We start from the raw sequence: 25,663 nt of genomic DNA, 5'->3' as shown, positions 1-25,663 counted from the left end.
AAAAATTAATTGAAATATGATTTATTCAATGGTATTTTTTTTTAATAAGCCAATAACAATTCAACATCCTTACAAACCGCTTTGGTTTTCAGACTAGAGCTTTTCACTGCACACTGTGACTCTGTGCAGTTTTAGTGGTGTATCCTCTGGTCCAATTCTTTTGGCGTGATGAAGTATAGGTGTAGTAATAAATCCCAAGAGCTATTAAAGTTAAAGTGACTAAAAAGAGCAAAACATTAACACCAAGAAAACACACACAGCAAGACAAAAAAACAAACAAACAAGCATGAACAAACAAAAAAACCGCTTTGGTTTTCAGACTAGAGCTTTTCACTGCACACGGTGACTGTGTGCAGTTTTATTGGTGCATCCTCTGGTCCAATACTTTTGGCGTGATGAAGTATAGGTCTAGTGATAAATCCCAAGAGCTATTAAAGTTAAAGTGACTAAAAAGAGCAAAACATTAACACCAAGAAAACACACAGCAAGACAAAAAAAACAAACAAGCATGAACAAACAAAAAAAGAAACAACAAATCGACAAAAAGTAATCATCAGTTTGTTTAAATTAAAAGGTCACAGGGTTTTTTGATTGGTCATTTTAAAACAAAGGATGTCAATTAAACTGAGTAGAGATGTTACCTAAATATCTCCTTGAGAATTAACTTATCATAAAATCTGCAGATTACACCGTGCTGGACGCGGGGGTTAAGAAATTGATTTTAACTAAGAAAACCTGGCGCCTTTTGCTCTAACATCTCCGATGATTCTATTGAAGCGAGTCCTAACGATACGAGGCTGAGAAGGACAGATTGATTTTGTTCACAAAAGATTTAAACCCAAAACGAAGACAAAAAATTGAAAATGTCGACACATACATCTCAGTTTGCGGCGTCTTTGAACTTGGTCAACCCAAAGTTCTAATCCGCACAAAGATTGAAGGTCCATCCGATAAGCTTTACAAAGCACCGTCATTTGACGATTTTCAACTTGATTAAATTGAGCCTCCCGAGCTAAGGGCACGGAGGGCAACTGGTCACACCTATAATGACCAACTCTATGGTGATTGAGGGATTTCTGTATACAGTCGAGCTATTTCATCCGCTCGCCGCATTTCTAGTGCTACTTCTTCTGTGAATCTTTGTCAAAATAGTCCCTTGTCTGAGGGAATCTATCAGGTCTATAATCTGTGTCTTTTTCCAGTCTTGTCTTTATTTCTTTTTGAATCTCCCTTCGATATGCACCATGGAGGGTACGATTTCCCTTGGCAGCTCTTGAAAGATCTGGAATAGTGAATTTACAACAACAACATCAGGATTAAAAAAAAAAAAAATAGATAGATACTTTATTGCTAAATACTTCGCAGCATTAACTGAATTGCGTATTCACAGATATAAAATAAAAATTACTATGTACATGTATTCATCTTATTATTAAAAAATACGTAGTTCGTCGTAAGGGAGAACTTGTACATTATTTGTGGCTGTTGACTATTCTGCCCGAAGCAATAAAAAAACTGTTTTTAAGTCTATTTGTCTTGCAAAGTGGCAAAGCAAAGGTACGCTCGTGCCTTAACCTATGAGAGCTTACATAGCGGGGTGGTAAAAGTTTGCTTAATTTGTGCTGAGGATCGTTCATTATGTTGCGAAATGTTGCTGTACACATATTTTCATGGTGGTCTTTCACAGTTGGAAGATTCATAATAGCTAAGGCCTGTTCGTATTGCTTACCAGTACAAATGATTCTCATGGATCTTTCCTGAATACGTTCTAGTTCTTGGTGGAGGTATTCAGGGAGAGAGTAATGAAAAACTTGTGCTGCATAATCGATTACGGATCGTACACATGCCGTATAAAAGAGGCAAAGGTCTTTTGGTGGAACGTGAGCTCTCTTTAGCTGAACAAGGAAATAGGTTCTCTTTGCTGCTTTCTTGGTAATCTCAGTTATGTGAGCGTTCCATTTCAAATCTTCGGAGATGATAACACCCAAGAGTTTGGCTTGTTTAACCAATTTCATGTTCATATTATCTATTGAAACTGGATAGAAATTACTTGGAACTGAAGAGAAACCAATTCGCAGCTCTATGCATTTGTCTGTGTTCAGTATAAGTCTGTTTTTCTTCGACCACCCTATTACTTGGTTCGTGGTATTTTGAGCTCCACTGGGGTGACCTTTCTTCACAACTTCCGAGGCCGTCGTATCGTCGACAAATTTCCATAGGGAGGCGTTGGCAATCGTTAAATAGTCTATCATAGTCAAGAAAAGCCAGGGACCTAATTTGGTACCTTGCGGGACACCAAATGGAACAGAGCCCCACTCCGATACGCACCCAGCAGACATCTAACTCTCTGATAACGGTCTGACAGGAAATCAATTATCCAGTTGATGACGTTCGGAACTATGTCGAGTTGGCATAACTTATTGACGAGTATACCATAGTCGATCACGTCAAATGCCTTCTTATAATCGAACATAAGTACCCTTGCTGTTGAGCCAGTCCCGTCAGTCCCTTTAGACCATTCATGGAGCATCTCTAATAAGGCAAAGGTTGTTGAAGACTTTGGTATTGCGCCAAACTGGGCAGGATCTACAATTGACTCAACACAGCTGGTTTCATATGTTGGGTGACAATAAAGTCCTCTGCGACTTTAGAAATACTCATTGTCAGGGGAAATTGGTCTCAGATTTTTCTTAATGTCCTTTACAGTGAATATATGAAATTCATATATTTTGCACTGCGGTATTAGATACGTATGATGCACGATCCTCGCAGTAGAGAGCGCTATTTATGCAATAGCGAAAATCAGACCTGAAAAAAATCAGGCCTGTACGGGATTCGAACCACTGACCTCTGCGATACTAGTGCAGCGCTCTATCAATTGAGCTAACAAGCCAACTGGGAGCAGGCCGTTAAGTTGATTCGTAATAAACCCGTGATGATAAATCAGATACAATGCCCAGATAATAATGTTTTTTATTGGTTTATTTTTTGGTAATGGGGTGACGTCTCCGCATTTCCATCATCTCAGTAGCTTTTGTTCTTTAAAGGAGGCATTTAGGATGGTTGACACAGGGTAGGCGAGAGACTCTGCAAACTCCTTAATAATCCAGTTCGGAATGCCATCAGGTCCCCTTGCTTTCGCTGCATTAAGATTTAAACGACACCTAAAGACACCATACTCCGTAGTAACTAGGAACTGTGGGTTCTGGTCTTCGAGAGGAAGCTTCGGAATCTTACCTGGTAAACGATACTCTTCCAGGAGCTCTAATAACGCTTGGTTTGCACGGTTGGCCATCTCGCACATGGGTAAACCTAACTCTTCAATGTCCAGAAGAGGAATCAGGTTACTTGATGATTTTAGTGCTCCGCTAAGCCTTTTTACCACCTTCCACCAAGCTTTAGGGTCCTTTTCTTTCATTCCATCGACTTTGGATTCATAGAAGATCGCTTTGCAATTTTTCCGCTTTCGGTTTACGGCATTTCTGGTGGTCTTAAAAAGGATTGACTGAGGTCCATGATCGTGAAAGGCTCGTTGTCTTTAGAGATTAGTGACTTAAGTTCACTCGTCATCCAAGGGGCATCGGTGATGTTGATTCAAACTCTTTTCAGGGCCATTAGAAGGTCAAAACCAGTACAAACAACAGACTGGAATGCCTGGAGGTATTCTTCACAGTTATTGAGTCCGCCAAAAAGTACACGCCAATCGATGTTAGCAAGATAGCGACCGAGCTCAGCTTTACGGCTGGGACGCAGATCGCGTTTAAGGATGAATTTCATTGTCTTCTCTGTCTTCTTCTTTGTCTTAGGAGAACATAGCACTGTATTGTGATCAGACAAACCAAACGGTGGATAGGACGAGGGATTATCATAGAATACATGAAGGTTGGTTAGCATGAGATCAAGGATTGCGTTTTTCCTGGTTGTAACTTTGACAATTTGCTTCAGGCGAAAATGATCGAGTATGGGCTGAACATCAAGGCGATTAAAGTCTCCACAAACAATAAGAGCACAGTTTGGGTACTTGGATTCGGCCAAGGAGAGAGAGTTGAAAAAGTGATCTCGGATGTTACCATTATTTGTAGTCGCTGAAGCAGGAGGATGATAAACAATAGCCAAAACAATGCAAGAGAACCCTCGTGGAAGGCGTTTGGGTCTAAGGTGGACCCATAAGATTTCGTGATGGGCGCAACAGGTGAGATCTTTGGGTACACAAGATTTGCTATAAGTGTCTTTAACGTACAGGCAAACACCACCTTAGCCTTTATACTGTTCGAACTACCAGGAAGCAATTGACCGACAAATTTACTCTCATACGCGCCTTCCAAAACTATACAGTACTCCATAAACTACATCGCATGCTAGAGACATGCTAATATGCAATCGTTTGAGCTAGGGGAGACTGACTTCCGCGTTTTTAACGTAAAAAGTTGTGAACAAGAATGTACATCACTTTCTTATTATGGGATGCCACTCTACGAAAACTGTGAAAATAATCATTAACCACAGAAAAAGAAAAGCGATTCCTTCACTCGGCACAGTAATCATTGTTTTAGTAGTAGTATTGGTATTAGTAGTAGTAATAGCATTATTATTATCATAAGCGGAGCCCACAGCGCACGTGCATACAATGTTTGTAGTATTGTTATCAACGTTATTATTACCGTCCAGACTTGTAAGAGGCGTGGCTCCTGTGGCTGTAGCCGCACTCTTCAGTGCATCACCAATACTGTCTTCACTTGGGGTAATGCCTCGTTGGTCTATCATCTAAAAACGTAACAAATAATACTCAGAGTAGTTCTAAAATGACTTCAAGGTCTCCTAAAATTAACTAAGACTGACGTGAAAATTTGTTAATAACTAACTTCATTTACCTTACGCCTCTTGGGTGGGAGTCCATTGACGTAAGCATCGCTAAAAGGCGCTTGTGGTGGCAGTCGTCTTTGCCGTACAATGTCTGTAGTGATTACGGGGATCCACTCCTGTAAATGACGACAAATAATGCTTTTGTGGTACTGCAGCAATCTCGACTACAAGCGGCCAAAGCTCACCAGACATTTGGAAGAGTTTTAGGACAACAGGTTGAATTATGCATAACCGAATAAGAAATCGATGGTCTAAGACTATGCTGTATATTGCCAATTAATTTAGGGAATGTGACTTGAGTATATGCTTTAACTGTGCTATTTGCTGATGTTTAGTTTTTACGGTCGATCCGGAGCCAACCATTGTAGTGCGTTGAATCTCGATAACAAACAGATAAAAACGTAGGGCAAGCAAGTACATGCAATAAATCTAAAAGCGACAAAATCGCTTCATAAACACCTACCTCAGGCATAATAGATTTCCACTGTTCATCCCCTTGCTCTTCCTCCATAGCCTCTTCACCCACCGGTAACTCTGCATTAAGCCTTTCTGTATCATTCCCTGTTATAATGGACGCAGGAGGAGTTGCAAACGTCTCCGAATCATCAGAACCATGACTGTCCATGTCTTCGTCTATGGCCTGTCAGTATAAAATAAATATCACTGAAATAACTTTTCACGGTAAAGAAAAAGTAGCCTGATTTCCACTATGCAGACAATAAAGCTTTATAACACCGCAATGTTTGGCCTCGTTTTGACATTACATTTGAAGGCAGTTAGGTACAACTGACGAGGCCAGTTCTTTGCCATCGCAAGGGAAGAAGAAAAAACATCGAACAATACTCTAAATTCCTTCAAGGATGCGTTTTGTGATCAAACTTCAGAAATTTCATCGTAAAAGTAAGGTTTCTGCTAGAGCAGTTTTCAATTATATGTCGAAAGTAATCCGGAATTGTTTTCCTTTTAGTTCTCTTTGCTCTGTGGTTCAGAAAAACTGCGCCATCCTCTCAACCAATCAGATGCAAAACTAAAAACAATCGCCTTTGGTCATGCGCGTTTTCCCGCGCTTCATGCAGTTTATTTTCAGTTTGTTTTAACTTTAAGTTGTCATTGGCTAAGGATAATGTAAAGTTTTGTTCTGATTGGTCGTTAGGATGACTTAGATATGGTTTTTTCAACACCAAATTGAAAACTAGGAAGCCTGCGTTATTCGTAAAACAACTGCTTTCATTTTTGAGGTGAAGACTTTCAAAACAATTTCCTTACCTCCCCCGCTTTCTTATCGCCCTCCTTTTTTTCCTCAGAGGAGCTCCTTGTGGGAGGTTTAGAGGGAGCTTCAGGTTGTGCCGGAGGCGGTGGTGGAGGGGTGCGGCGTTTTATCATGAAGCGCTGTAGTCGCCCCTCACAATACGCCCTACTGTAGTACATCTGACGGATATTCCTCAGTAGTAGCTGCACAAACACTTCTCGAGCACGTTCATCCATGTCTTGTGTTAAACTCGATGTGGGCTGCAAGTGGTAAAAGATGGAGTACAATTTACGAAACATTTATACTGAATGGGCATTCGAATGCTCCACTAGTAAGCTACAGAGAACTTGAGGTGAGATAGGTGGTGCATGTCAGGCATTCTACACTCAAAATAGTTTCACATTGATGAATAAAGGGAGTAAGATTCTAAAGAAATAGTGGTGTTGCACATGTGTGTGTGTGTGTGTGTGTGTGTGTGTGTGTGTGTGTGTGTGTGTGTGTGTGTGGGGGGGGGGGGAGGGGGTATTACAAGATAATTTGGTATTATCAGCTCACTTGATAATGTAAATTCCCTCTGACGAAGGGCTGAGACTCGAAACATCAGCTCTAGAAACTCTTCATGGTGGCCAATTACGTAAACAACTCAGTTGATAAAACCAAATTATTTTCGGATAATCATAGTTATTACATCCATTTTGAAATCACTGGTGGTCCCTGTAATCTGATTGGCTCTAACTGGTGCGATTTATTCACGAATCGCACCATTTTTTGCTCTAAATCGCATAATTTTACGCTTGACTGAGTTTTTGACGCATGACGTCAAAGTCTTTCTGTTTTGCATACAAAATAAGATGTAAAAGCATTTCCGGTTCCGCTTTTTATTTAAAAACCGGCTCAGTACTGCATCAATAAAATATTTGAATTGACCAAGTCCTGTATTTGGGCGATTTCAAAATGGATGTAATAAAGTGGTAATTGAGCCTTGTGTCGTGCAATTTTGCATCAACCAAACTCTCGAAACGAGACTCGACCACACTCTTTGGAGGTTCGGGTTGGTTCTTCGAGATTCGAGTGGCAAGCAACTTCGAATTGACATGCATGCTGTTATTCGTTAAGTAACTCGAAGGCGTTGAACGGAGCAAAAAAAAAGAAAAAAAAAAAAAAAAAAAAAAAAAAAAAAAGGCTTTGAAACTCACAAGTCTATTTCTGATCACTTGTTCCACTCCATCCAGCCCATCTCTGTAGCAAAACACCAGCATAGTGAAGAATTCTGCGGCTATGTCTTTCATGTGACCTTGAAAGTACTCAGCAAACCTGGGGTTCTCTTCTGGCGAAATGAGGAATGTTCATAATTATTGTAACTTTCCCATTTCTCACAAGATCTACTGTACATCAACAGCTTAACCACCCACAAATTTATTTTTTCCTTTTGTGTTTCATGCGCGTTCACTACTTAAGTGCACGCCCGGTACCGTATGAAATTAAACGTAACAGTGGAATCCATCCTCAGACGGATCTCGAAAAAGAACAAAAAAAATACTGTGCGAGAAAGAGTCTGGACTTCGAGTAGTATGCAGAACGCGTTTCACACGTATGAACCTTCGTCCCACACTCGTAACAAGACGAAAAACATCCTTCTCTGTTGTACACAATACTTTCAACTTCTCTGAAAAAGTTCTCTTTATACACCGAGACGCAGCGATCAGATCCTTACAAATTTCAACTCTAAAATTTCCATATAAATTCATTAATTGAATGTTTCATCAAACGGTTTGTTTACTAACCTGAATTTAAAACCAAGTCCACTGCATTTCTGACATAATGCTCCAGGAAACTCTGCGCAGACTCCACGATATCAATATCATTATTTGTTGGAGCAACTTTCTATTTGCGTAAAAAAAAAAAGTGAGATTAGTGTTAACAACCGGCGCGGTAACAACAAATTTTTCTTGACTGTTTTTTTTTGTTTTGGACTCGTGCGACGGACTTCGCCGAAAAGGAGAGACTGCTTGTAGTCTGTGCAGTCACAGAAATAACTTTAAACGAAAGTAAATTCGGAGAACCTGAAATAGCAACACCAACAGTAGCATTCCCAAAGAAATACACGCAATATAAACACGTTTTAACTTTATAATTGAACGAACAAACATACGAGACCAAAATAGCTTGAAAGTTATACACCAACATTTCAACAGCGTACTTAAGATGTTGAACTTCACTTACAAGGGAGTCTCCAACGCCATCAACGATCTCTTTAGTCAACTCCTCCACGGCTTTCTGAGAAGGATTTGCAACAAAGTAAGCAATTAAGATCAAAGGAACCACACCTAGTCAACAGCAAATATGGCTCGGTTTAAGGGGAGGGGAAGAATTCCCACCCTTTCCCAACTAGAGCAAAAAGAGAGGTGACACGGGGGGGGGGGGGGGGGGGGAAGAGGTTCCTCTAGAAAGGAGACGGATGGGAATCGACACTGGCTAAGAGGGGAGACGTCCTCCCCGGTTGAACGTTCCAAAATTCGGGTGTCAAGGTAGAATACCACGTAATACATAATACTGCTATTCATGTTATCTCATAGTCTACGTTTGGATGAATCATTGAAAGCAAGGAGACCAGGCCCTTTTTCGAAATCATAGTAGAAGCATGACTTAATTCGATAAAAATGCTTAAAATAAACAAATAATCCAAAAGCGAATAGAAAAAAAACAACAACAATCAAGTACTCTTGCAAGCTATAGAAAGAGCAATGTTAAGGACATATTCACTGAGAGCTAAATTAACAATCTTACCCGTAGGTTTTCATTTGTTGCTTCTTGTCCATGCAAAAGGTCCTCCTTCACGTACACCATCAAAGCTGGCTGGATTCGTTCAAATGGTCTCTCAGAACCTAAAGAGACATGAACAGTTAGGTAAGCAATAGCATTACAGGTAAAATTTGCTCCTTTAAAAAGAAGGAGGAATTTAAATGTGATCGAAATGCCCCAATGACGGAGCTCCTAACAATTGTGCTTGATATATACAGTACAGGGTTCGCACACTTTTTCAGGCCAAAGATTGAAGGACTTTTCAAGGGCTTTTCAAGGACTTTCCAGGACCCTACTTAGAAATTTCAAGGACTTTTTGTAATGACAATTTTACCTCAAAACCAAGAAAAATGTTTCTGTTAATATCTATGTTTTGGGTTTACCGATGGTGCAAAACAAAAGCAGATATTTTTCGATGTTGTTCAATAAAAATCAAGGACTTTCAAGGACCCAAAACGAAATTCAAGTACTTTTAAGGCCTTGAAATCGGCCTCCTTAAATTCAAGGGTTTTCAAGACGCGTACGAACCCTGACAGTAGGACCCCACTGACTCAAACCCGCGGTAACTCGAACAAGATCCAATGTCCCTTGACCCCATTTTTCAGTCATTTACTACCAGCTAACTCGAACCCCGCCAACTCGTACCATTTTTTGTTTCCCTCGGGAGTTTGAGTTAGCGGAGTCCTACTGTAATGAAATTCAACCTCATCGTTTCATGGCGTGTTCCAAGTGCTCAGTTAGTAAAACAGAGTGAAATAGTAAACGGCGCTGTAGCAGTGAGATCAATCTCCACTGTTGTACCCAAGGGAAGACTTCACCATGGATGAGCGCATCGAGCCAAGGGTTCGCAAGTTCAAAGATAAGTCTTCAACCTCATAATTCCTAACTATGTGTCATATTTGTGTACCAAGATTCTAAAAGAGTTGTAACTATCAAGCATCTCTAGTTAACTCACTTCTGCGAGGTAAAACATCTAATAAATCTAGGTCCAGTTGTTCGAAAGCCGATTAGCGCTACCCCAGGGTTAAATTTAATCCAGGTTTCTATATTTCTCTGTTCAAAAACCGTTTTGGGATAATTCTCCCAATATTCTTTTAAGAGCATTTATTCATCAAATTATAGACAAATGGAATTAAACTGAATTTTCTTCTAAAGCTTTCAGATCTGAAATCATATTTCACACCAACCCTGGGTTATCTTAACCCACCTTTGAACAACTCGGCCAGCTGATGTATAATTTTAAAGTCCTACATCATTTCTTAATTTCACGCCAAACCAGCCGCAGAGTAACAAGTACTGAGATGTTACATCACTTACCCATGACCACGCCCATGACATCCTCAATTGTCATCACGGCACTCAAACGCTGATATAAAGCAGGAACCAGTCCTTGACAAAAACAAAAACAGAGAGAGCATTAAACTAACAGTAATAAAACTAGAAAATGTACTCAAAAATCACAACGGAACTGAACTAAAGAAGTATACATTATGTAATGTTCTCCTTTTGACTCTTTCACCTCTAAGAGTGACTAAAATCTAACTTCTCTCCGCCATATCACCCCTTTGATCAAACATTAAGGTCATGAGAATTAAAAAAATGATCACCAACTAAAGACGCGTTGGATTGTTCAACTAATTCTCCTGGTCAGCACCTCAGGAAATGTTTGCAGAACAGTAAGGAGAATATGCATATCAATGTTGGGGTGTAAAGTGTTGAGGCTGTAAACGGTAAAATTCATCGCCTGTGGTACCTCTCATGACAGAGTTCCGCCTCAAATTGCTTGGAATTCTTGAAAATTCGACAGGGAAACGGATTGCTCTAATGGTTTGGTTGCTTTGTCTTTAGATGCTTAACACACTGTCCTATCGCGAAGAAGAAAATATGGCCCCTGCTTACCTTCTTCGTCTTGAATATCCAGTCCACTCTGTCTCATTGTTTCAATCAAGGAATTAATTGTCTGTGTCTGACCTGAAATTTAAGAGTTAAAAAAAAATGTATTTAACAAAACAACACGCGACTGCTAATTGAGAATTAATGGCCAGAGATTGGCATAAATTAAGGCCCCTTGTCACGACTGGTCTAAGTTTTGAATCTGATTGGGTGAGAGGATGGCGCCAGTTTTTTTTTTTTTTTTTTTTTGACCAATCACAGTGTAAAGTAAAGCAAAACCAAATTAATCCCCGAGAATTCTCGGCAATCGATCGAAAATTGTTTAAACTATCTAATTTGCAGGACAGCAGTCCTTTGAACTGCTGCACTTGAGTTGTTGCACTTGAGTTGTTGCACTTGGAATTGCTGTACTTAAATTGCTGGCCCATTGTGTAGTTGATTTCTGAAAAGGGAAGAAACTTCCATCTCTCCCAGAGTTTGAGCACAAGGAATACGAAGACTTAACCATGCAAAGAGATGGAATGGTCATGTTTGCAACATTTCTAGTGCCAGTATAAAATATACAAGCAGTATTACATGCCTACTACAGAACAGCAAGTAATAATGCACTCATCTTTGAAGTCACCATCTCTCTTCCATGACATAACAAATTGTAATGAGATCGGAAAGACTCAAAAAAGAAGCACTTTAGCGAGTAACTGAGTAACTTAAGTAAACTACTCCCACGTAATCTCTATAAAAATGCTTCAAGTGACCATCTGTTAGACCTTTAAATCAACATGCGAGAGTTTAATCATAACATAACAATTTCCTCAAATGTGATTGGTGCAATAGCTACATTATTTTTCACTAATTCTGTAGAATTGTAAGTGGACAGTGTAATCAGACAGTTGGCTGTAATCGTACACCTGTCATTGGACAGTTGAAGCACCCAGTCATACTAAGTCTACTCAGCTAAATTCACCAAACACAGAATTGATCACAATAACCATACCAACAACCACTTATCCTAAAAAACTGGGGAATTTCCAAAATGGTGGAGATTTTTACTTTAGACATTGTCCCCACCAGAGATATTTTCCCAAAATGTATGTCTTTTTTTTTCCCCTAGAAATTGGAATGGTTATAATTGTTAACAGAAATTTTGTGTCGTCCAGTTTGGTCGGTAATCATACTAAGGATTGACAAATCAGACTCACTCTTTGCGGTTGTCTGATTTTGTTAATCACTTGTGTGATTACTGACTGATTTGGACTCTACTTGGTCCTATATAATTTACTGTATTACCATTATCAATAACTCCTTCCGTCTCGTACATAATAAAACCTCCAGCCACCTTTTTCAGGCAGTGTATCAGTGTGAGTCAATGGTAGGGGGAGGGGGTAGCCCCTATCCCCCCTGGGTAATCACCCAACTTGACATTTAACATTTGACTATGGGGGGCCCCAAGAGTAATTTCTGCCATATATAACAATAACAAACCTTCATTGAAATTCATCATTGAATCTATGAAATCCATCATTGATCGCCTTGAATCTGAAGCACTCCTTTGACCAGGTGACTGATGAAAATTTATTTAAGGTTAATACAGTTCAAAAAAGTATTATTTTCTTCACATAACAGATGAGACAGCCCACATATCAAGATTTTTGGTAAGATGAAAATTTAATCAGTTATCAACAGCAAAGTATGGAGTGGTAATGATGTAAACATGTATTTTGCATGCCACATCTAAATGCAAGACTCTATGCAAACAAGTCACATGGAGTGTATGTTAATTTTATCATCTTAATGTGGGTATCTCTCAAACAATAATAATGATATTTAAACAGGAAGCTCTCTCACCCGTAGGTGATCTACAGAGAGGTCCTGATCCAAAATAACATTAAATTGTTAAAAGTAAGTACACAAATTACAGAAGTACAAAAGTAAGCTATAGATTAAAAAAATTTTCAAAATTATTTCTACGCTGACATAATTATAGTCCCAGATTTCTTCAAGTCACTGTCCAAGGCATTCCAGTCTTTAAAGGCATGATAGCAGGTTCTTTGTTTACCCCCAGTTCTGTTTTACTGATGGAAGTCTAAGATGATCTCTGCAACGAGTGTTGTATCTATGTACATTGCTGTTTCTAGATAATTCCAATTTGTGAGATGTAATTCCATTCACGCCTTTATAAACATACAGGCGGTGATAGAAGTGCCTGCATTGTTTTAAATTTAACCAACCGAGCTGATTGAGAGCATTGGCTGCAGAAGAGTACAATGGTTTATCTAAAACAAGTTTTGCCACCTTATTTTGTAAATAAAGTAATAAATACAGTAAAGTAAATTAACTGATCTATTCTCCTTTAGATGATTGCAGTTAAAGGGTCATGTTTAATTTCTAAGATGCCATAGTATGATATAAAATACCAAAACACAACTGAGTAAGGCAGGGCACATAGTTCAGAGCTAGAAAGAAAAACTACCATGTAGCTTGACTTGTTTGTATTAGTTTTAAATGCAGCTTGTTGAATGTTTTGTGGCATGGGCAAGTGTGCAGGTAAAGTTGCTGTCTTGACAGGGATATAACTACCCATAGGGCTACAGAGTTGCTTTCAGCTATGTTATCACCATGCAAAGCAAAGTTCCACTGGTTGAGGGAACAATTGTGTCAAAATGCTGTGAAGAAGGCTTAATGGCAAATGTTCAACACTGGGTAGTTGCAAGCAAAGCCTCTTTCCCCATTTTTATAACACCTCTGCATGGGTATTTAACTTTTCTCAATTTACACAAAATAACTTCACACAACAATATTGGGGAGCTTAAGCAACCTATGATGGGGACAACAAGGCAAACAGATCTAATTTGGATGCATGTGTGTTTGTCAAACCTGTACAACAATTCTTAGTAACACAACAGTGTTGAGACAATAAATTTTGCCTTTACGAGAACAAAAGCAGGAAAAGCAACTTAATCATATTTCTTCTTCCTCGTGAGAAGGTCTGGTGGGGAAGACATAATATTCAGGTCAGGGAGCTCCCAAAATCCCTGGAGACAAACGTTAGTTCACTTTTACATTGTTTCCCCTGAGGTTACCGTCATGACTGCTTAAGCTCCCTAAAGTGAGGGCATGAACACTGGCAGTTCATGATCAGTACCTGTCTAGGTGAGCCACTGGGGAAAAGTGATGGGAATCCTCTAAAGCCAGTCCTCTGATCATGTGCAATCATCCCTAGAATCCCTTGCAAGTCAGCTGGAGATATTGTACGGTCACGGGCTGAAGATGCAAGGAAATTAATAATTAAAAATATAACAATAATCATTGTTGACCCCAAGGAGAAAAACAGCAGGTTTTCCAATTATGTTGTAAAGTTCTTGAGTAGAAGACTTAGCACAACATAATATAGTTAGCAAGGAAGTAAAGTCTTTATTTCGTGAGGGTAGACCTTATGAAGTAGTAAAGTTGTTTCTTTAACATTTCATATATGATACTGTAAAAACCTATCTATTTTAAGTTAACAATTGAAAAAATAAACCTATCTAGAAGAAAAGCCTAATATGTAAAAGATTCTCTAAAATACATATATATTGAAAAGTACAAGGTAACCACCAAATAGTACATAATAATTCATAAATTAGCTGTTCATTAAAATTAATGTTGCCAGCAAAAACTATATTGCAAGCTGTCGAGAAATTCCACATGCTGCAGAGGTTTTACTTCCTCCACCTTACATATACAGGGGTTTCATTAAGGACCAGGCACCAGGCAAATTGACCGGTTGGGAGGACAGCTTTGCCCACCTGATTTGACCATCTGGAGGAAAGTTTATCTTATAAAGAAGTTCAGTTCAAAGAGTTTTGCCCGCCTGTGAAAACCAGTTGCCCTCCTGCAGAAAACATTGATAAAACCCCTGCATATACTTAAAATTTTCTTCCAAGTTGAATACTATCTAATCTGAGGAGACTCATGGAACCTTTCATATGCAGTAAAAAAAGAAACTGAAGCCAATCAAAACGTTAGACCGATTAGATCTAGAAGACAGCCCTCTTTTGTAGCTTCATCACCCTGCTATGATTGACTTTGGAAAAGACTCCACATAACTGGTAATCAACTAAAGGCCTGATAAACTACTGCAGTAAAATGGAATTTCTGACTAGTATGCTACAAATACAAATACAGCTACAGGTGTTAATGTGGACCAAAAAAATCACTGTTGTCAGTGTACATTACATGTACACTGTACATGTATGTGCCAATAAAAAAAAACCTTTATACCTGAACAAAAGATTTTGTAATATTAACTAGAAAAATCAATTCATCAAAGTACATGTAGATTAAAAGTCAGAAATAGGAAGCATTAAATTAAATCACATGTACATGTACATGTACCTCTCCTCCGCTCTGGGGGTGTTCTTGCTGGTTGTTCTTGTGCAGGAGGTTTATTAGTGGACTTCTTATCACCAGCTGCTCCCTGAGTTTGGGGTTGAGCCTGAGAAGCACTGGTAGTTGCAGAAGTTGAAGCTGGAGTACTTGTTGCTGCTGTCTCAGAGGCAGTGCTGGCTATTGGTGTCTGAGCTGGAGACCTAGTCACTGTAGTAGCAGTAGATTGAGTTGATTGTGGTTGACTGGTTTGCTGTGGCTGAGTGCGCTGTCCCTGAGGGCCAAAATGAAATGACTGGCAAGGTAAAGATGGGTCAGGATGATTTGAGTTTGAAGCTGCTGCTGCTGCTGCTGCTCCTCCTCCTCCTCCCATACCAGACATAAGATTCAAGGACATAGCACCTGGTAATCCCTGAGGTCTGACTTGACCCTGCCCAGCTGTTGTACTCTGTGTTCCAGGTGTTGGCACCGGAGTGCTTGTTACTGTTGCTACTCCTTGGCCCGGTGTCTGAGATTGATTCTGAGCCACTGACATCCCTGAAGGGACCTGACCACCCTGAGCTGCAGCCATAGCAGCAGCCATGGAAGCTGGCACATTTGACACTAATGCAATGAAGTCATCTACAATAATGCGAGTCCGGACACTAGGTTGAGTCTGAGTTGACGTACTAGTACTACTGTTGGTTGTGCTTGCAGTTGCACCATTATTTGCATCAGTACCAACTGATGACCTCTGCTCCCCAAAGGAGCTTGAAAAAGTCTCTCTTGCAGCACCATTATCTGCACTGGCACTCATCCGTGTACCACTTGTGGATGTCATTGATGGTGTAGACAAGCTGTTGACTGGTGCAGTGGTGCCTGGATGTGACACATTTGATATGATGGTGGTCAATGAGATTCCACCCTGAGGATTCACATGGATCCTCAAATTCTGATTGGTGCCCAATGGTATCTGTGGGGTAGCTGGTGCTGGTTGGCTGGTCTGTGCTGTTGTGGAGCTGGCAGCAGGTTGCTATGGGGTTAAAATAAAGAATAAAACATGCTTGTTTGTGAGCTAATCAACTGCTGTGCAGCTGTGATATTCATTACAAGGAAAAATGAACCTTATCCAACCAACAACAGCCCCAGGGTCAATTATATTATGGGGGCATTCAGTGTAGGTTGGGGCTGGGACAAAAAACTGAACTACCCTATTTATTTTCCTATTAGCCGAGACTAAACTTTCAGCTATGAGCACGACCAAACCATTATTGAAATGTTGTGTAGCACTCTTCGCTAGTTGTTAAGTGAGATGAATAAACATGATAGTAAATGGTAATCAAACAAAAGTTAGAAACTTCCATGTGGGGAAACAATAACATGCAACTGTAAAGGAGTTTATCAATAAACAATCATTAACTCATTTATATGCTGTTTATTTAATTGAAATGTATGTATTTAAATTTTTTACTGAGGCAGAGGAAATAGAGAATATGGCATCAGTGAACCCAGGCTTTGCCACCAGCAGAAAGATCAAGCAAACCTCTTCAATGGTAAGCTTAAAATGTCAACAAAATGAAAGACAATGGGCTGTTATTCACTGAAGTATCCTGAATTAGATCAAACAATTCTGGAGTGGTTTTTGGAGTAGAGCGGTCAGGGTAAGTTCAGCATTTTGAACCGAAATTTACAAACTGTCTGCTTCAGCTGATTTCTTTCAGATTGTGTTGCAATGTTGACTTAGCCATGGGCACAGCAGCTTCTGATTGGCCAGTTTTGGATGCTGTCAAAACAAGCCAAACCAACTGATCAAAATCTTGCTTCTCTTTAATCTTCACAGGAATTGCTACTATCCAATTAATTTTGAAGGAGTTGTGCAGCAATCCACAGTTCAAAGCCTTGCTGAATTGGTATCAGAATTGAAAAAAGTCCCATTCCATCAGCCTTCACACCAAGGCAATACTTGCGCAGCAACTTCCACAAGATCTGGAAGAGGAGACCATGCAATTCCCTCAGTTCATGATTGCCACTCGGTGGCACCATGACTATTTACTCACCAGGCTGTACAGTGTAGTCCTGTGGTGTTGAGAAAAGAAATTTTTACTGCGACTCTTGCAGTCACTGCTGATGGCACAAAATTACCATCTGCAGTCAGTCACTATGAGATCTCACTGTTCCAGATTCTGTTTGAGTGTCATTCCACAAGAAGGATTGGATGGACAAAAAAGGTGTAAAAGGAATGGATACGTAACAATTTTCTGAAGAACCCTGACAATGAACCCCTGCTGCTAGTATAGGATTCTTATCCAGTGCATCTGACAGAGTCCATGAAAGCAGACCTGCAGCAGCAAAAGGTTGACATGGCAGTTATCCCAGGTGGCCTTAATCCACTCCTGCAGCTTTTGGATAAGTGTCTCAACAAACTGTTCAAGGACACCATCCAGAGACAGTATCTTTCCTGGATGATGACAGGTCCCTGTAAGTTTACCCCAGCAAAAAAAAGGAAGGCCCCATCATGAAACCTGGTCCTTTGTTGGGTGAAGCAGGCTTGGGTAGAAATTCCAGGAAGATGGTAAAACATACAGGATTTCAAACACACTTGATGGCACAGAACGTGATGACATCAACACCAATGAAATGCCTGAACTAGCCGATGATGAGATGGCCTTAGACAATAAGTTTGGGACCAACAGCAAAGAAGAAGATAAATGAATACTTCATAATTGAAGTTATCACTAAACTTAATGGCTCCTTAAGGAGCCACTAGTTAAATAAAAGTCAATGATTCTGCATAAGACTAGTAGTTGGTGCTTATGTTTGTTGATGATTGTGTAGCTAATAGCTAAATACATGTAAACATTAGATTCACATTATTCTCTCATAAAATTTTTTTTTTCGGCAGAAATACATTACTCAGCCATAGGCTGCACCCCCCTGTCTTGTTTAAGTTTGACTATTTCTCAGTTTTTTTTTTGTTTAAAAAAACACCTGGCTTATTGGCAAATAAATATGGCAGCCTACAGGGTACGTTAAGTAAAGAGTACAAAATACAATTATGATAACATCTCATTACACAATGACATATGGCATGGCTACTTTGTATAGTTTCCAAGACAGAACCAACAACTGAACAAGTGATTAAAGTGATTGCTCCTTCAAGGAAATCTGATAATACAGTTTAGATTTACAGTATTTCCAGAAGAGTGGCTGTATTACACTGTAAAAGATTTCCCATCATTCTAATAAAGCTGGAGTTGAAAGTGAAGGGGGCAAGGCTCGACACTAACGGTAGCCCACTAGCCGCAGTCCAGTAGAAAGTCAGTTTTGGCTAGTGGTTTTCGCTTTTCACTAGCCAGTTTGACTAATAAACGAACTGACATGGTCGTAGCATCTAAGATGTCACCAGCCACTAGGCTAGTGAGTTGAAAAGTTAGTGTTGAGCCCTGGGGGGGGGGGGGGGGGGAAGCTAAAGAAAAATTAAAGACCAAATTGCATTAAATTTATTAAGCATTATTTCTGCATCAACTGCATTAAATGAAAATGGAAAAGTGCTCCTTACACTTTCAGCAGTTTTATCCTGAGTTGACTATGAAGTCTTTAGCCCTGAAAGTGTAGCTTACAATTTAAAGTTAACTACACAATCACCATGCAGTGAAATTAAATGAAAATTCTACAATACCTGAGGAGGCTGAGCCATTGGATTTGGTATCATCTGAGGTGCACCAACAAAGCTTGACAACATAGGCACTTGTGGAATGTGTGGAGATAGTGATGTGAGCACACTTGGCCGTCTTGGTTCAGGACCACGGAAATTGAAGGTAAGGTCTGACAGAGCATGGTAAGCATGACTGAGGTTGTGGAATGCTTCCGCCACTCTATCAGGTAAGGTGTCTTCAGAAGCATCTAAGTTCTTTAAAAGCAAAATGAATTCTCATTTAGAAACATTTAACTGGATTTTTATTTCAAGTCCTACAGCTTTACATAAAGTACTATGCCATGATACATGCAAGATAATTTGGTTTTACCAACTGAGTTAATAATGTAAATCAGCCACTATAAAGAGTTTCTAAAGTTGACATTTCAAGCATTAGGTAGCATGGAAAGCCATAAAACTTGAACAAAAGCTCATCTTTAAAACCGGCTGTCTAAATCCCACAGGTATCAACAAACGCTTTTCATTCCACTAATTTATTCGTGTTTTTCTCGTTGCCATGTTCCCACCAATCACATAGCTCCATTTTCTGCCTTTAAAAGCACACACAACCCACAATTCCTCTATTCACTCCGACAAAGGGCTAACGCTCGAAACGTCAGCTTTTATAATCGTAACAGTGGCTAATTTGCCATTTCAACTTTGTTGATATATTGAAATTATTTCAAGCATTAGCCCTTTGTCTTTTGCTCTGACAAGGGGTTAACATTTTCAACATCAGCTTGATAAAGTCTTTACAAAGGGCAATTTTGTAATCGTTACGGTGGCCAATTTACCATTTCAACTTAGTTGATATATCCAAAAAAGGGCAATTTACATGATCAATTCAGTTGATAATATCAAATTATCTTGTAATACCCCTACCAACATAGCACTACAGTTTCCTGAGAAACTAACCCCCTTTATTCATGATACATACTGTTTTCCAAGGTCAAAGTTTTAATTCATGACTGCCTAACCCCCAGAAGCAATAACATTTTCAGACTTGCTTATTTTAAGCTTTCACTCAAGGGCTGTGCTCTAACGAAAACTGAATGGAGCCCAGTGCTCTTAAACTGTGAAATCCAGGGTGCCCAGCAGATGCTTTTTAAGAAAAAACTAAAATGCCTGAGTCATGTGAGAGCAAAGTAAGGTACCAGGGGCCACTGGGCACCACTAGACCACAGCCTTGTTTCACTGGCAGAAATTCACTGTTTATCAGCGAGTAATAGACACAATTAACTTGCAAAGAGCTTTTAACATAGGTATGGAACTTAAAAATTGTTAGTAATAACTGTACCTCTGGAGAGTTAGAGTCAAGAAGAGAAGCATATCTGTCCAATACTGTTTGCATTGTAGTCATGGAGTCCCTTGCATCCCTCAATACTTCTGCCAAGGCTGCTGGACTGTTGAAAAAAATAAATAGTTAGACAGTCATTCAAAGCAAATTATTGAATTCAACATTCACCACATACACTGTAGATGTTGATTGTGAAGCTATGTACAATTAAGTAGTGTGCTGAAATTCAAAAATGGCTCTTTTGGAATTTAAAGAGGGAGAAATGTTGTCACAAAATTATCTCCAGCAAGGAAATCAACTACAGGTACCTGTAAATTGTGAGAAAAATCATGCTCTTGATAACAAAAGAGGTCTTTGTCAGGCCCCGGGTTCAGGGGATGTACAGTGTAATTAACAAGGAATCCCAATGACTAATCAAAACTTTGGAGTGTAGCAAATGCTGCCCATACCTGGAAAGGTTTGAAGTTTGGCTGCCAGTTTCTGTTGAGGATCCCTCAGCTTGATTGGCATTTGCAGTACTTGGTGTTTCTGATGTATCCATAGGAAGAACTCCATCACCCTAAAATAATTCATGACACATTTCAATCCACTAATCATTTCTCTAGATTGGAGAATCCCAGTCTACAGTATAATCAAAGGTGTAAACATGATGAGTACTACTGCACCTCAGATCTGTTAAGAGAATTAGATGCAGCTCTCATGAAATGTCTTGCCCTATTAATCCTCTGTGATACATCATTTCCAGGCTGAAAGTAAAATATATTCATGCATGTTATGACCTTGAAGATACTTTTTCTACATAACTGCACTTTAATTACACAGTAATACACCTGTATAGTTCATTCATAATGTTCAACACCATATTACAGAGACCATACAGACTTATGTATAACCAGAATCTTGGATAATAACACTGTTATATAATAGTGTTATTTATGAAGAGATGTAACACTAATACGCATACATGGCCATACACTGCATGTGTAAATGAAACTGATTCTACACACAGTTACTGTCAGTGGCTTTTCAAATTTGTTCTTGAAAACAACATTCTCTTTTTGTCTTTTTATCTGTATGCTGTAAAACATAACAATCAGTTTGAAAAAAAGGGCACAGGAAAAGCAGAGTTTTAAAACTTGATCACCATGTTAAATAAAAAGAGCCTAAACTGTATGTGCGTGCATGAACTAGTGCTTGTATCTCTTCCCATCTAACAGTTATTGTAAGAAATATCTAATATATTTTGCTCTTTGAAACATAAAAATTTAAAGCACATGACTTGTACAGGTATGTGAATATTGCAGCCAGATGGGATAACTTTAGACTAAAGGGTATCACAATCATGGCCACTTACATTCATGCTACACATGTTCATGAATGTCTGATGCAGTCTCTAAGGGCTGTGGGCAGTTCCTGAACAAAGGCTCCAACTGAAGTGATTTTTATGTGGAAGTACAATGTACAGTGTCCATGTATATTTTCCAAAAGGAGTTTGGCATGAAATGAATTGATTGCATGTTGCACTGTGTACTTGTATTAATTTTTACCTGAGTTGTGGCCTGAAGGTTGATGTGAACATTCACTGAAGATCCATCATCCTGCAAGGAAAAGTCAAATACTCACACACACCCATTCATTTCAATCAATAGTAATGATTATTAATGACTAACCCTCCCAAGATCTATTTGTTAATTCTCCCCATTTAGCTTCTACACATTTCCTTGTAAATTAGCAGTGAGAATTTGGTGTTACATTAAGTTAACAACTTTTACCAGGATAAGTTTGAGGCAATCTCATTACCTGTGTACTGGATAATGTACAGGGTTTTTTCCCTTTTTCAGAAGCAGATTTCAAGGAATTTCTCAAGACTCGGATGGACTCTAAATTTCACCTTAAACCCTTTGATTCCTCAGATTTCAAAAACAATTCTCCTTACTGTCTATACACTAGTCTTCTTACTGTATAACGATATAAATTCTGAAAACTCTACTGCTCGAGTTAAGCAAATTTCCAGGACTTTCTAGTCTAGTACCTGCAATCTTTTTCCAGGACTTTCCAGTCCTGGAAATCGTTGAAATAAAATTCCAAGACTTTCCAGATTTTCTGAGACATCTACAAACCCCGAATGTATGGATAGCATGGGAAGAAGTTACATCTTAATCCCCGCTAGGAGTTCAAGAGTTAAGGAATGCATTTCTTATCTCAAATAGAGCCACAGCTGACTAACAACAGTAGCTTTAGTTGTAATCAAGCATTCTCACAACTACTGCCCCGTAGTTCAGAGACACTTACAGATGATGTGGTGCTGATATTTGCTTGCGCAGAATCCACTCCGAGCTGATTGACAAGGCTCTGAACAATTTGCTGAATAAACAAACAACAAACTTCTGTTTCTAGTCTAGTTAAAGTTGACCCCTTGGATAATAAATAATTGCTTAATATTTGTCTTGGCAAACTGTCTACAGCAGTCACACAGCAAACTGTAACATTCTTAATTCCTTCCTGTCCAAGGTCTGGAGTTTAAGGTTACTTCCTACTTTCAGAGGCCGAAAAAATCTTTTTTTTTTTTTTTTTTGGACTAGATTGAAGTTAGACATTTTAACTAACATTTACAAAAAAGAAAAAATTAAATCTTAAAAAGCGTCCGACTTATTTAGAAAAAAGTATTTTTAAATAAAAGTCAATAAATCAGGAAGGTGTCATAATCTCATAAATGGACAACCCCCCCCCAGGGGAATATTTGCGGCAATTTCATGTCATTTGCATATTTTGTTTACATCGCGCACATGACAAAAATTCACACGTGGAAGTTATCTGCTCGTGGAAAGTCTTTTCTCATGGATAAAAAACATAACTCAAAATTAGAGAGGAGTCCTTGGGTAAAGAAAAAGAAAAAACAGGTCCAAAGAAGAGAGAAATGGCAGCATTTTGTCAAAAAAAAAAAACCAATCCTTGCTGAAAGCGACAAAGGCTCTTGGTTTGGCCAGGAGCCTTCGACAAGCTCGGCATCTGCTGAAGATCTGCAGCATCCGCTTATCCTTGGGGCAAGCAGCTTAAAACAAGCTGTAGCTATGATACAAATCCTAATGGTTGATTTGTATAATCTATAGAACCCTTGCTTGGTTACCTGAGTAGCTCCTACTACATCAACTGGCATAGAAAATGCTCCCATGACAATGTTAGGGCCAACTCCAAGAGGCAGGCTTCCTGATGAGCTGGTAGAGCTGCTGCTGGAGCCATTGGGACCATCTGACAAATACAAAATAACAGAATAAAATTCAAATAGTCTGACTGGCAACCTTTCTTTAATGGCAGTATCAAAACTCTTTTGATATACATGCTGTTTTCCAGATAAAGTTAGTTAAAAGCAACTCTATGAAAGTTTTATTTTCCTTACTTTGTTGAAAAGATTGCCGTGATTCTTACACAAAGGAAAACACCAGTCAAGCTATAATTAGTAAGTAAGTAAGTAATTTTATTTAACCACATATCACATATGAGCTATAGCTTGTTTAAATGCAAATGTGGAAACCCACCCATCCCACCCCAGGGAAGGACATCCATCACACAGTAATCTCGTGTATGGGAAATTAACGTCTCCTACCCCTAACCCTGCAGGAGATGGGACCTCCATTTATTCGTCCCTATCCCAGAAGACTAGAATATCTAACCATTTCTTGATGTTATAGAAAGGTAGCATATTCTTCTCAATTATTTTAAGACCTTGAGTGTGGGTCCAGCCAGGGCTCGAACCCTCAACCTCCTCCACAACAGTCCAGCTCTCTATCCATTGAGATAACTGGGAGGTGGTTACACATGTAAGTTTGAAATAATCATTTTAACCTGAATTTAATTTCAATTTACAACATACACAAAAACATGTAAATGCCCAAACCTTGAGAACTTGCTCCAAGAGGTGGAGGTTTCCTTTCCACAAGGTGAATTACACAACCATCAACACCTGCATGATGCCAGATTATCACAAATATCATTACATAATAGTGAACAGTTCCTAAAGGTACATCTTACATTAAACAAACATAAGTTGCATGTAGGAGTCCATTTACACATTAAGCATATTCCTCAATTAAATCCACAAACATGTTAAGATAACAGCAGGGGTATAAAAGGAGATGGTGCCATTGCAAAAACTCTAACTTCTTCAGCTTATACCAAACTAACCTCAGTTCATTTTTAAAACCATTGAAATAACATTAGTGTACATGTGTAACATGTCTGCTTTTTTATTCAGTAAATAAAACACCTGAATTCAATATACATTGTGGTAATCTTGTGCTTCAGGAATGACTGAAAATCAGATGACATATCACATTTACAGAAGTGTTCAGATAATCATGTCAATTTGCTTTACCTTGTGTGTAATTGTACAGTCATATAAATAGAAAATATAATTACCATATTCTGAAAGCTTCTTATCATCCTGCAATACCTTGCCTTTGAAAATAAGCCTTTGCTTGTCAGAGGGTATATTCTGAGGAACGAACGATAAAATGTGATACACTGCAAAACTGCACATTCAAAGAAAACTGCGTAACCAAACCTTGTATGCACAAATATTAACCAACACGCACTTTTCAGCCAGAGAAATATGAAAATATCTGATCTGGAGCTTCGCAATCGAATGAGGAGACCGGAAACTACTGTATGCGATACTTAATTGATATCGCTGAAATTCGAAATGTGACTTCCTTGTTTAGCCCTTCTACACCAACGGTCAAGAAATAATTTTAGGAACTTTTCTCTCATCAGAGAAATTGTTTCAGGAGGGAAATGAAAAATTAGAGGATGGTTTTTAAGTAGCACTCCTTCACATCCAAGTTTTCCGTCATCGTGACCTACAACGCTACGCCTATGCACGAGCTAGGCAGCCATATTGGCTTTAGTTTCAATGCATTTTCAGTATTCATTTACCATTTTTTCTACCAGCAGTGCGCTCACAAGTTACAATTTAATACTCACCACATCGGAAGCAATTTGATCCTTAAATTCCTTCACAGTGGACTATCATGGGGAAGAAAAAAGGGATGAAAATTTTTAGCGCAATTCGACAGACCTTGACCACAATACCTTCGAACTAAATTTCATCACAACACGATTAACGTGGGTTATAAACAAAGAACTACGAGAGCAAAGTATAAAAGGAATCGTTGTGTAATAAGGAAGAAATTCTACAGATAATAGAAGTAGAAAGAGCCATAAAACTTCGGGAAAGAGACGAAAAAACAACCAGAAAGCTGCGATTCGGTGACAACTACATACGAATTCTCACCTCCTCAGAGACCGTGAAAACTTTTGTTTGCGAATCTAGCGTCTTCACGGACACCTGCATCATTATAAGAAATCCCGGCTACTCTAGAAGAGTAGCGGTGCTTTTCAAAGGGAGATGAGCCAAGGAAAGTTTCGTTAAACCACTGTATTGCGAAGCTTTCACTTTCAAATATGGTTCCTGCTCGGTCACAATTCAAATGGCCGATAACTTAGTTCCGTTACGAGGGGTGGG

General features: G+C 39.1%; 1 protein-coding gene across 1 annotated transcript; it reads right to left on the bottom strand.

Annotated features, from left to right (window-relative positions):
- Positions 1-5: 5 nt before the first annotated feature.
- On the bottom strand, positions 6-25,640 carry LOC111323620 (large proline-rich protein BAG6). Its single transcript, XM_022927011.2, has 25 exons — positions 25,433-25,640; positions 25,123-25,164; positions 24,559-24,634; positions 24,038-24,103; positions 23,270-23,391; positions 22,435-22,506; positions 21,690-21,740; positions 20,808-20,888; positions 20,592-20,701; positions 20,143-20,248; positions 18,831-19,061; positions 15,182-16,184; positions 13,950-14,068; positions 12,290-12,368; positions 10,814-10,885; positions 10,232-10,303; positions 8,900-8,997; positions 8,336-8,389; positions 7,897-7,996; positions 7,309-7,439; positions 6,130-6,372; positions 5,327-5,503; positions 4,872-4,979; positions 4,662-4,764; positions 6-1,282 (listed from the first exon to the last, which is right to left on the bottom strand). Exons 1-25 carry the CDS (start codon positions 25,493-25,495, stop codon positions 1,122-1,124), a joined length of 3,540 nt encoding a protein of 1,179 aa, XP_022782746.2. The 5' UTR covers positions 25,496-25,640; the 3' UTR covers positions 6-1,121.
- Between the last annotated feature and the right edge of the window lie 23 nt (positions 25,641-25,663).

The sequence above is a fragment of the Stylophora pistillata genome, chromosome 4, assembly GCF_964205215.1.
Source record: "Stylophora pistillata chromosome 4, jaStyPist1.2, whole genome shotgun sequence".
NCBI lineage: Eukaryota > Metazoa > Cnidaria > Anthozoa > Scleractinia > Pocilloporidae > Stylophora > Stylophora pistillata.
This window is presented reverse-complemented; position numbering and strand designations above follow the sequence as displayed.